Below are 13,155 nucleotides of genomic sequence, written 5' to 3'. Positions count from 1 at the left end.
GGGGGCCATATGCTTTCCTTCAAAGATCTGCGCAGCCGCTATTCCCTACACCCATCCCAATTTTACAGATATTTACAGTTAAGACATGCCCTTCACACACATGTTGTAGATGGCACTCTGCTCCCGGACAACAGCCCCACGGAGGGCCAGGCGTTATTGGGGGATTTGGGCAGGGGGGGGCATTTCCCGCATATACCGCATCTTAATTAACAATACTCCCACATCCCTGGACAGACTGAAAGACCAATAGACAGACTGGGTGAGGCCCCTGGCCAAAATGGACTGGCGCGATGCGCTTATGGCGCCTCGAACAATTACCGCCTCCGCCAAACTTTGACTAATTCAATTATACTATTTGCACACCACTTACCTCACCCCGGTACGCCTTCAGCGAGCGCGTCTACGCTCTGATGCGTCCTGTGCTAAATGCGGCCAGGCCCCAGCTGATTTTTTCCACATGGTCCGGTCCTGTCCCCAGCTGGCAAATTTTTGGTGAGCCATTGAAGAGGAACTTACGGAGGTCCTAGGGTGGTCAGTTCCTTACGACACTCGCTATTGGGGATAACGGATGGGCTAGATGGGTCCCGGAATGATAAGACCTTTTTTAACACAGTTATGATAGTTGCCAAGCGTGACATAGTGGCAGCATGGAATTGTCCCGACTCACTAGCTCTGGGAAAGTGGCGCAAGGGTGTGGACTAGTGCGCGACACAAGAGAAAGCTCTATACGCGGCACGTGGATGCCCCAATAAATATCAGAGGGTGTGGGGTAAATGGCTGGGCGCTGTCGAAGAGTAAGTGTTTCATTTGCTTTGTATCTGTGGTTGTACACTTCATGGGATGCAGTATCGGGGTCATATGAGTTCGATGATGTACCTGATTATGTACTAGCCGTGATTTTGCTGATTTGTTTGTCTGTGTTAAAATTCAATAAAATTTGGATATAAAAAAAACAACTGTTTTGATACTAATAAGGTAGGGCTCTTCGTTTAGGCATACCTTATTTAATATATACATTCATCCATTGGCACAAGTCGTTTAATCCTCTGGGCTTTCGCTTGTATTGTATGCAGCGATACCCAGCTCATTCTTTCACTCTTGGAAGACTCAAAGCAAGAAATGGGCAACATTAAAAAATGTATGCTTGCTATCGCAAAGTAGATGAATGATAACTGTGTAGGCGTGAATGCAAAAAAACAGAGATACTTTTATTAGACAAACATGCCCACTCCTGAAATGACCACTGGTGGAATACCTCCCCCTAAGCCCAAGACATCCTTCAAAAACTTAGGAGTCTGGATGGATAACACCTAGGCCTTTGAGCCCCAAGCCAAGTCTGTAGTTGGCACTTTATATATCTTATTATTTGATTAATTAAATCATTACAATACACACATAAAAATCGAAACTTAGAGAAACATTAGAGAGTACTTTTTCACTAAGCTCCTCCCATCATTCTCAATGGAAATAAAACAATAAAATTGTTAATAGAAAATGTATTCTAGAACAAGGCAACCATTGCTTAAGTAAAACCACGTGGCAGCATACTATCAATTAAAAACGATTAATAAAAGATAGAGGTTACTTCTAAAAGCAGCAGTTAGAACACCAACTTATAAAAAAGCATCCCAAAGTTAATGTACAGTTCAAAGTGACAACAGTCAATAGTCAATGACAAGTCGTTTAATGTGAGTTCCGTATTGTGAGGCTGGGGCTGAATACACTGATTTTGCTAGGGAGCAGCTTCAGAGATGTACCGTTATTATAGCCACCTATGCTCTTTCCCTGGTTTTGACACAGGGTCTGGAATTTACTGGTTAAGCTTGCAATGTGCAAGGTGGATAAAGAGTGTGAAGCTAATATTTAAAGCTGTGTTCTCCGGATTCAATGCCGCCATGATACCCTGCCTACAAGACTGGATTCCCAATCTGTTCCACTCTGGCCTCAGAGTAGCTGGCACTTGTTCTGGCTCTTGAGAAGCCTTAAACCCATTCTCAGCATTTTCCACACGTGCACTGGACAAACCATTATTCAGGCGGTAATCTCGTCATGGTTAGATTACTGCAACATTGTATGCAGGAGCAAACAAATCAGTCACAAGAAGATTCCAGCAGGTCCAAAACGCTGTGGCCAGGTTGCTTTTCTCCCTCCCCCATGCTGCTCCAGCTATGGTCTTCTTCGTAAGCTACATTGGCTACTTGTGGACAAGCAAATTCAATTCAAGACCCTGTTCATCACTGATAAGACCCTGCACTCCCAGGGGGCCCCCATCCTGTTCATTCTCATATCACCATATCTGCCCTCAGGATACTTGCTCTAAGCTGATCTCAACTTGGACATTGTTCCCTGAGTTAGGTAAGCCAGAGTGGCTGGCCGCTCCTTCAGTGCTCTGTCCCCATTTCTCTGGAACTCACTCGCACTCTCCCCTAGGAACACACAGACCGAATCCTCTGTTTTGTTTTTTTAGAAATCTTTCAAGAAATGGTTCTTTTCAATCTACCCCCGTCCCTTCGCCCTCCCCGGCCCTCCCTGAGTTCCCTAGGTGGTGCCGGCATTTGCAGTCGATATGTCATCTGGGTCTCACCGCTGGGAAGCCCTGTTGCTGGAGCAGCTATGTACTCTAAAAGCTTTATAACGTAGCATAAATGCTTTGCACATTTCTCCTAAGCTAAGTCTGCATGATCTGTGCTACAGCTATCAAGGGTTGAGCTCAGGTTTACGTTTTTGAGACCTACTGGACCTCGTAAGGAACAGTGCCATTATTCCTTTAAGTGGTCTATCATCCACTTCTACTAATAATCCTCTTTCTCACAACATGTGAGTGAAAGTTTATGCTGTACAAAATCTAACCTAAACCAAAATGATAATATCTGTTCCAACAGTGTCTAGCAGTAGTTATCAGTTTAGGCAGACATTGCCCAGGAAGGTTTACCAATTACCACATCCAATATAATACTTGGAGGATGTTGTTGGCAGGATATTTAGATTCAGCTGTATGAGAGGTAGGTGTTATTTGGCCAAGTATTACAATTGTGCTATGATGCACTAATATTCACAGTGTGGGATTCTGTTGCCACCTTTAGAGAATTGGCGTGAGAGGTGCATCTTTTCCACTTCCCCTCTGCGTCTTCTGTCTTTCTATATGAGGATGGTCAACAGAGCCTAATTCTGTTAAACAGAAATCGATGCAGAATCACCTGTGCACTACAAAATAATATAAGGCACTGGGAAATACAACAATTATTTACAATGTAATTCTACCTGCTTATGATACGGTCTGCATAGTTCAGAGTTTCTGATAGATGCCATTGATCGACCTATATTGCCTGCTGTTAAGTCTGCATCTCTATGGTGAGTATGATCTCCTAGCTGCCTGTATGTGGTTGGTGCTCTCTTAAATGGTAACTGGTGAAACTGGAGAGGCACATCTGTGGTGTCTCAATTTACAGCTAATGTGCACCGTGCATTTTAATATTACAAATGGAGGTACAATGTTCAATAAGCACATTTCATTTAAGTACTCCAGAAGTCGAGATTGATTTTTGGTCCAATCTTTAAATGAAAGCATTCATCACAAACAGAAGGGTTATCCCTTCAAATAATTATAACTTCAACTGATTATGTGTTCCGTTCCAAACAGAACTTTGTCAGGACTAACATAGCCCTGTAAAAGAGACTAGTCTAAAGCAGCTGGTTATGCATCTGGTTCAGCATAAGTTCCTTTTGGTAGGACACACATATCAGGAGTTCAACTTTCAAATCGGTCATGCTAGATATTCCAATGTTGGTATAATTTCACAATGGTATGATAGCCATACAGTCTTTGATTTCGCATTGATCATGAGCGTGGCTCACAAAAATGTGGTCATTTGCCTAAGATTTTGGCAAACGCCAACTCCTTAACTCTTGATTTGTGTATCCTATGGAAATAATGAATGAATCTAAGCTTCTGGAGTACTTACATTAACATTGAACCTCAGTCTGTATTATTACATTACTGCGTACACTCTTATTGATGTAATAAAACACAATTTACATCAGTGACTGATTTGGGTTCCCATAGTTATTGCACCCGTGTGATACATTTTGAACGGATATTGAGTGCAGTCATAGATAGAGAGCTAGCTACCGTTGTTAATTTTTTGATCTGTAGTGTCTTTGTAAAGGGGAAATAGGCATGGATTTGCACCGTGTCCCCTCAGTCCCATAAGGGAACCAAACTTGACAAGCAGACCCATGACCTCTTGTATTTGTTCAGAAGGATCTTTAAAATAGAGGATGCATCAAAATGTTACACTTCGGTAGGAGAATATTAGATTGTATTTACTTAGGATCTTGTATTTTAAGTTGAGGAGTAAGTATGTGTGTATGAGTTTTTTCAGTTTATCTTCACCCAGTTTAGCCAGAATTACAAGGCATGTTTCTTGTGTTGTGCAGTAGTTTTTCCTACGACTTTTCTGACATTGTATAATTCAGCTAGTGTAGGTCATAAACTGGTCGCATTTGTGTCATAAATGATTACAGGAACCAATCCTATTCCTGCGATGTGTTCCTAGCCATCACATGAATGACTTTCCTGAGTTTGATTATCGTTATTGTTCTCACTAGTACTTCTTTCCAGCTATTCAGCAGTGTATTGAAGTTTTCTGGTTCTAGGTAGTCTTCCACTTGGGAGGCAGGTGGGAAGGCAGTTGTTGCTTGACGCACGGAATAGCTCTGACATTGGCAGAAGGATAAAACTCATCCAATCAAAATGCAGTGAGGGTGATATTCGTCTTGGGTGGGGCTAGCCCAGGAATAGTGAGAAAAGGCATAGGTGAAAAACTGAGTTAGACCAGAAATCCATCAAATCATGAGAAAGTGGTAGATGCAGAGTCCACTGTAAATCTGTAGTTGCACAGTATTTCTATTGCCAACAGACCGCTAAAGCTGCCCATAGACAAGATCTAAAGAATTAGTTTTTTGCCTTTTTTGAAAAATCGTTTGAATGGCAAATGGATGAGTTAAAAAAACTTGCAGCAGCAAAGGAAAGAGCCCCAGTGGTGTAATAGACTGTTCTATGCTTTGGTATCTCCAGCTGGAGATTAGATTTTTCTCCTAGTTGGCTTTAGGCCCCAGCAAGTTTCAATTAGCTAGCAAATCTTTTAGTTTTGAAAAGATAGGTGCTTTGAACACTTTACATATCACCTTAAATTGAACATGACAATGAAGAGAAATCCACGTAATGGAAAACAGGATAAGGCTAATAAGATCACATTTCTTATAACCAGATATGGTTCTGAGTTAATACGTCCAGAAGTTTACACAGGAAGGCCCTACTTTGTGGAGTCTGAAGCATACCAAATCCATGACCAGAGGGTACAAATATGGAATCGAAATGAAAGGCCTGTTTTAGCAAAATAATCTTGAATGTGATTCTCCGGCTTCTCTTGAACCAAACCAGTTTCACATCTGTCTGAACGTTCCTCTCCTTGATCACTCTGGACCTATATATGTCTGAGAAAACAGAGCACATTTTCCACTACACTACACTCCGAATTGTTGGCCTCGTGTCAGTGTTTGCATGATTTCCTTTGTGTGCCGATTTAAACGTGTGATCTAGGAAGTGCAACCGTGTTTGAGATTTCATGAAACATTTTCTCTTTCTTTTTTTTCTTTACCAATTGTACTGTGCCATGTGCTTGGTGATTGCGTTTGTTTCTTTAGACGTCTTATCAAGGTTTCATAGCGAAATTAATTTGTTACCACAGATTTAAAGAAAGCTCTCCTTATGTTTATGGAGGATGAAACGATAAAAGATTACGACAGAGAAGCGGAGTTGGCCCTGAAAGCTGTTAAAACTGGTGAAGTAGATTTGGAACAGCTGGCAAACACTTGGACCAAAGCTTACACCAAGGTAATGAAATGGCGGTAAATGGAGTGGGTCTCCTCCATTCCTCTTCAGCTTCAACGAATGTTCTTTATCGAATATGTGCCTGATCTGTCTCATTAAATTCATGGTACTACAACTTCTACCAACATGATCCAAATAGTCTCCCATAGAAGAAAAATTGTTTTTATTGCCACCTTCGTCTGAGAGAGAAAACAAGATATCTATCCTACATCCATACCTAATTTTTAGGGTTTTTAGGAAGTGATGCTGCAGTATCTTTTGGGCTTCATAAAGCAAATAAGATATCAACCAAAGGACATATAGATCTGGTACATACTCATGCTGCCATTTTATGGTTTCAGGCTTTTCACCATCCAGTCCTAAAACGAAAAATCTTGCTCAATAGGACGAGCCTAGCGGCAGCACGCTGTACTAGAGTATGGGAGAGAAGCCGCGCCCACTCCCCTCGCATATTTTTCATGCACTGCTTCAGATGCCACCGCTTGTGTTTATTAAGCAGCGCGGCCACCCCCATAACATGGGAACCTGCTTTCAATCACTTTAACCTGGCATTCACATGCATTTTTCACCCCCCTAACCCCCAAATAAAAATAGATTTAGAAATGATTAGCCAATTAAGTCATGTGAATTCCAGGTAGCACATAATCCTGTGCTAATTGGCTGAAGCTGACAGCACATCTGTGTTACATGTCATCTGTACTAAAGCCACCTGAACGGTTGTTTTCAAAAGCCTCTTTTATTTACACCACTACCACCACCACCACAGCCAATACCACCATCACCGCCAATACCACCACCACCGCCAATACCACTGCTAACCACCAATACCATCACAACACCACCAATACCATTACTACCACCACCAATACCATTACTACCACCACCAATACCACCGCCACCAATACCACCGCCACCAATACCACCACCACCAATAACACCGCCACCAGTACCACCATCACCAATACCACAACCACCAATACCACCATCACCAATAATATTGCAACCACAAATATCACCACTAATACCACCACCAAGACCACCACCACCAATAACACCACCACCACCAATACCAGTTCCACCACCACCACCACCAATGCCACCTCCTCCATTACCACCACCTCCAATACCACCACCACCATAACTAATACTACCACCACCAATACAAATACCACCACCACCAGTACAACCACCAATGCCACCACTAATACCACCACTATTACCACCACCAATACCACAACCACCAATACCACCATCACCAATACCACAACCACCAATACCACCAACACCAATAATACCACCACCACCACTAATACCCCCACTACCAATACCCCCACTACCACCAATACCACAACCACCAATACCACCAACACCAATAATACCACCACCACTAATACCACCACCAATACAACCACTAATACCACCACTATTACCACCACCAATACCACAACCACCAATACCACTGCCATCAATACCACCGCCACCAATACCACCGCCACCAATACCACCGCCACCAATACCACCGCCACCAGTACCACCACACCAATACCACCATCACCAATAATATTGCAACCACAAATACCACCTCTAATACCACCACGAAGACCACCACCACCAATAACACCACCACCACCAATACCAGTGCCAATACCACCGCCAATACTAATATCACCACCAATACCACCACCACCAATGCCACCTCCTCCATTACCACCACCTCCAATACCACCACCACCACCAAAACTAATACTACCACCACCAATACAAATACCACCACTACCAATACGACCACCACTAATACCACCACCACCAGTACAACCACCACTAATACCACCACCAATACCACAACCACCAATACCACCATCACCAATAATACCACCATTACCACAACCACCAATACCAACACCAATACCACCACCATAGCAGGGGCACTGTACAAGGCTGGAGCTGCAGGGAATACTATCCCTTCCTCCCTGCATGCCTGTCATAAAGCAAAGCCCACCCTGCACCAGGAGGTGAAGCCAGGGTCCTAATAAAGCTGGAGTGTTTTTTATTAGGCCAAAGATAGTAATGACATTACGCAATGCCACACTGCACACTCAAATCACGGAGAGGGCAAGAAATAGACACCCCTCCCTCTGTTCCTCATGAGCCGTGACAGTGTAATCACAGAGCGAAAGGTGTTGGAGCACTTTGTTAGTGTTTATAGCTCGGATCATATGTAACTCTCACTTCACACTTTGTGTCTGTGTAATTTACAACACTTACACATCTTCTTCACTGCACTATTTATCACTACTTTGAAGACTTCCCAGGCCTCTGATATTTACAATCTAACAAGCAGTCAGAAGGCCCTTTGTTGCAATGCAATAGGTCTCACATTTGCAAGAGTTTAAGCTATTAGTATTGCAAATGACAATGCCTTTTATTTATGTTTTTAAAACCCAAAACATTTATAAAAGGCATTGTAATTTACAATGCCAATAGCTCAAACTTGCGGGAATGCGAGACCTATTGCATTGCTGGTGTTTCCTAGTGGGGTTTGTGTGTTTGCAAAGTGAATTAAGAGCCACATTTAATTGTAGATATACCATGTTAACAGTCTCTATTATATTCTTTAGAGTAGATTGATGAATAGATTGATAAATTCAGAATACATTAGCCATTGGCGGTCACCACTGGGTAGGTATAGTTAGGACCACGTTTCCATAGGAAAAGCATTTTTTGGTCTACCAATAATTTTGGCACAGTTTGATGAACCTTCACAAAACCGTTCCGAACCCGTGGCTCCGGAGCGATTCCCTGAGAATGTTTTGCTGAGCATCACAGTTGATCCTGTTACCCCCGCCCCCAAAATCTAAAAACAAGTGGCTGGGCATCCATCTCGAGTAACTAGGGCTCTTTCTCTAAAGTAACTATAACTGGCACCCTGGTATATTACATCCCTCATGACCTGTTCAATGACTGCATTGATAACATCCGTAATGACATCTGAAATTAGATCATTGGTAACAGCACTATGCATGATGTTGGTGCGAGTTATAATTCCTTGGGATTACTATAATTGGTGACTTTCTGTGGTTTTTGTTAGTTTAAAACAGTATGTTTTAAATGACATTTTCACCTAACTATACCGTCACTTTAACCTTAGTTTTTTTCAGTGAACATGGGCTAATATTACCTACCTACACTTACCTGAGAGGTCCCACGTCATGTAGTGACTCCAGCTGAAATACCAGCTATATAGTTACTCCTGGTATACAACCTTCAATGCAGTTAGGATGCACTGATGGTGCAGCAATGATGCAGTCAGTGATTACTACCATAGTCCGACTGATGGGGTGTCTAGGTAAACTGACAGTCTCCAGTCTTTTCTGTTGCGTGAAGGTTTCTGGTTTGTGTGTGCTACTTTGTTGATTTTCAGTGCATTCATTTCCAGATTTTAATTCTCATCATGTGTATCACATTACCTGGTTACAGATTTTTGCATGAAGTCGACTCCTTGCCTTGTCGAGAGTAACTTTAATGATTCTCTACCTCATCCAATGTCATTGTATGGTGATGGGCTTAACTGCTCTATCTTTGGATAGATCCTACACTGGATGGGCTTTGCCTCGTTCCATTTGCTATAATTATTTAAGTTAGTCCTGCGTCTTGCCCAATGTTTTTGCATACTTTGAAGTATTATTTAGCTGCAGACATAAATAGGAAGTTTTGTATGTGACCAACATACATGTGCAGACTAGTGACTCTCTACTGAATGCTTCTCTAAGAGGAGATGCAGATGTTTGTAATTGTTTGGCCTGTTTTAATTCAGGACCTAGTCCGAACTTTATGTAAGCAACAGAATTGAAAATAAAGAACGCACTCTTTCCTAGAAATAATCTAAATTCCAAGCTGGTTTGTAAGAGCACAGGCTGATTAAGGGCCGAGCAAAACATTTGTATCTTTGGATTGGCCCATGTTCAAACTTGGATTGCATTAGTGCTTCATGTAAAATCTACCAATTCAAACGTGTTTTGTTTGTTTGTTTATGACCACCAAAGGAGCACATACCTCTCAGGGGCATGTTAAATGTGTTTCTTTAGGCAAAAATATTAGTCATTTTCAAAATTCGACCATGTTTTTATTCAAAAAGTTTGGTGGGACTCCTAGTCTGAGAGTGACAGTTTGGATAATAGTGCATATAATTTGTTATTGAATCGATGATGCTCAAATACATTTATTTGCTAAGTTTTTTTCTTATCCAACAGACAACACTGGAACATGCAAGACCAGAAGAACCAAATTGGGATGAAGATTTTGGTGATGTGTACCATGATCTCATCCATTCCCCTGCCTCCGAGACTCTCTTAAACTTGGAGCACAATTATTTTGTGAGCATATCCGAATTAATTGGTGAAAGAGACATTGAGCTAAAAAAACTGCGAGAACGGTAAAGATGTTGCTTTTATTTGATTGCAGTTGATACATTTTGAACCCCTACTTTTACTCTGTTTATTTTTTAGGTGAAGAACGCATTTGCAGAGATTGTTTTTAAGAGATTTTATTTCTTTTGTTTGGCGCTACCTGTGGTATATACTAGTATGTAATCTTTTAGGTATTCTGATATTTTCACTGAACACTACAGGTTTGACTTTTAATTTTCTCGTCTCCTTTTCTGTCCTCTTAATCTATTCCCAAACAGTATGATTGATCATATTTGTAAATCATTATTCGGACTTAGAAAACAGCAGAGCTTTTATAAAACAATGCAGCACGTTTCTATGCTCCTAAAGCAGGTGGCTGTCCACGAAGGACATTTTAAAAAAATGTTTATATAAAGTGTCAAATGTTTCTTCCAGATTTAATTATTTTGAGGACTTAAGCTATTCAGTGTTCTGGATCCCTCTTTACCTACAAATGTTCTTATTACAGGAACTCCACTAATCCTAAATTGTTGAAAGAAGTAGAAATATACATTTAATTTGGTTAAGATAAGAAACGTTTTCTTCTGTTTCAGGCAAGGAGTTGAAATGAATAAAGTAATGCAAGAGCTTGGAAAATCACTCACTGACCATGATGTCAATTCAGTGGCTGCTCAGCATTTTGAATCTCAACAGGTGACACATTGATTTAATACAGCAATGCATTGGAAGGGCATAAACCATAAAATCCGGTAGTTATAGCTTTATTTGTTTTTAGGTCTTGGAGAATAAATGGGCAAATGAACTAAAACAATTAACCAATATTCAGAAACAAGAGTATCAGGAATGGGTCATGAAGCTACATCAGGATCTTAAGAACCCAAACAACAGCTCAATCAGGTACAGTTTTGTAAAATTAGATGCTTCTCTTTTTATGGATAAAATACTTCTTGTACTACTTACTTTCATTTTTGTTTGAATATTTGCAGATGGTATTATCAATAACTTCTGAAACGTCTGTAGTTATGTAAAACATTGCAACTTTTGGCAGAGGAGTAGATGGCTTTGTTTAATAATTCCCTGGAAATTGTTACCTTGTGATTTGGATTTGGTTTTGGTTTTGAAAGTAACTGAAAGACATTTTATCTATGCATTTTCGTATTTGAGCATTTTTTTCGTGTACAGTCATGCATTTTGTATGAGATGGAGTACACGTTTTGTATATGTTTTTAGGTTGAGCCTAGGCAGCACGTGCACGGTCTCTCAACATGCTGTATTCAGTCAGGGGGCTTACAGCCTGGCTCCAGCTTCTGATCGGCTTTTGTCAGTGGCCTTTAAAAACACTTTGATTCTAATTGGTTAATGGTTCCTGCTTGTTCCACCTTTTTTTCTCATTTGTTGACTCCCATGTTTCGCCACCAGGACTTGTCCTCTTCCACTGCTTCAGTTTTACAGTCTGTGCCAGGGTTTCCCTGACTCGGTGCTTTATCATTCAGATGCTCAGAAACAGAAGTAGTCGTCTCCGCTCCCTCCCATTGTTTGCAAAGCAATTCAGGGCTTCGCCACCCTTCGCGACTTGCAGTTTGCCTAATCTAAAAATCCCAAGGCCCTCCCCCCCCCCCCCCCCCCCCACCCACCATCTCCTGCCCATTGCTGCTTATAAATTTCAGTGCTTTAGCAAAATATGACACTGATAATGTGCAGCGCAGACTTTGCTTGTTTTTTTCTACAATGGCTTTGATTGTTGGCTTGAAATGTACACTGTTTGGTTGCCAGAAGCAGGGCTTCGTAGAAATAAATACAGGCTTATATCTAAATGTGTTACAAATAAAAACAACATCTTTCCTCTATCACGAACCCTAATGGAACTCGCAGACTGTGTTGACGTGGCTGTCTGTGAGTGTTAGGTAAGAGAGGCAGAGTGCTGTACTATCACAGAGGAGACATCAAAATGTATATTCTTCCAATGTGTGCTCCTATTTGGTATAGGGCTAACAATTTGCCGTTCGAAACTTCAGAGCACTTAAATGTTCCAGAGCAGCAAGTACTCACTTTTTGGTATACTATATTATATTACTAATTTAGGTATCGGTGCTTTGTATAGCACCAAAATGTAGCCCTCCAGTCACGTCCGATCACTTGCATAGCCTGCAGCGATTGAAGAAAAGTTAGATATGCCGCGCGGCATTGTTTACAAGCTAGACACATTTCATCATTTATATATTTATTTGTTTATTTATTGGTATTTTGCGTAGTGCCTACTTATTGCGTCTATACATTTTAGAGCTTTTTGACTCCCCGAAGGAAGAATGAGCCGGGCTTGAGCTAGCCTTTAGGCTAAAGAGACTTTTAAAAAAAAAATGTCTCTGGATATTAGTATAGGTCCTGTCCTTTGTATAGCGTCAACATGCCATCTTTCAGACACCTTATAGCATATTTTGATCCTCGAGTGCAAAAAGGTAGTTGCTGTATATTCCCTGGTAGCTCCGTTTACCTGACTCCTTTACAAAATAAAAAGAAAATAAATAAATTTTCGGCTTGCCAAAGCCTAAAATATTGGCTTAGCCAATCCTTCTTTTCCTCTGTTACTGCTTTGTCCTCCCACCCACCTTTTTCTCTGTGTGCTGTCCCCTTCTCCCCACCTCCTACCCTGTCTTTGTTTGTTAGTTTTGAAAAAGCGATCACCCTTCCTGTATGCTTTAACATTTTAAAGCACTATTTTTGGGACATGTCCTCTGGCACTTACTGACAGTGCTGCATTGTGTAGGTGTATAATGTAAATACACATATTAAAAGCAAATCACATGTTTTTGTCACAAACAGCCAGCCCACGGCTCCTCCAAGATGGATGTACAGGCA

The 13,155-nt window shown here is 41.2% G+C and overlaps 1 protein-coding gene across 4 annotated transcripts in view; it reads left to right on the top strand.

The window, feature by feature from the left end:
* Positions 1–13,155, top strand: part of FERRY3 (FERRY endosomal RAB5 effector complex subunit 3) — a 586,640-nt gene that overhangs the window by 95,738 nt on the left and 477,747 nt on the right. For all 4 annotated transcript variants that reach the window (XM_078673965.1, XM_078673966.1, XM_078673967.1 and 1 more), the window contains 4 exons: positions 5,751–5,896; positions 10,144–10,325; positions 10,893–10,992; positions 11,075–11,196. In XM_078673965.1, the coding sequence (XP_078530091.1) occupies positions 5,751–5,896; positions 10,144–10,325; positions 10,893–10,992; positions 11,075–11,196 (550 nt within the window). The remainder of the gene's footprint in view (positions 1–5,750; positions 5,897–10,143; positions 10,326–10,892; positions 10,993–11,074; positions 11,197–13,155) is intronic.

Source organism: Lissotriton helveticus, chromosome 1_1 (genome assembly GCF_964261635.1).
Source record: "Lissotriton helveticus chromosome 1_1, aLisHel1.1, whole genome shotgun sequence".
Classification (NCBI taxonomy): domain Eukaryota; kingdom Metazoa; phylum Chordata; class Amphibia; order Caudata; family Salamandridae; genus Lissotriton; species Lissotriton helveticus.
This window is presented reverse-complemented; position numbering and strand designations above follow the sequence as displayed.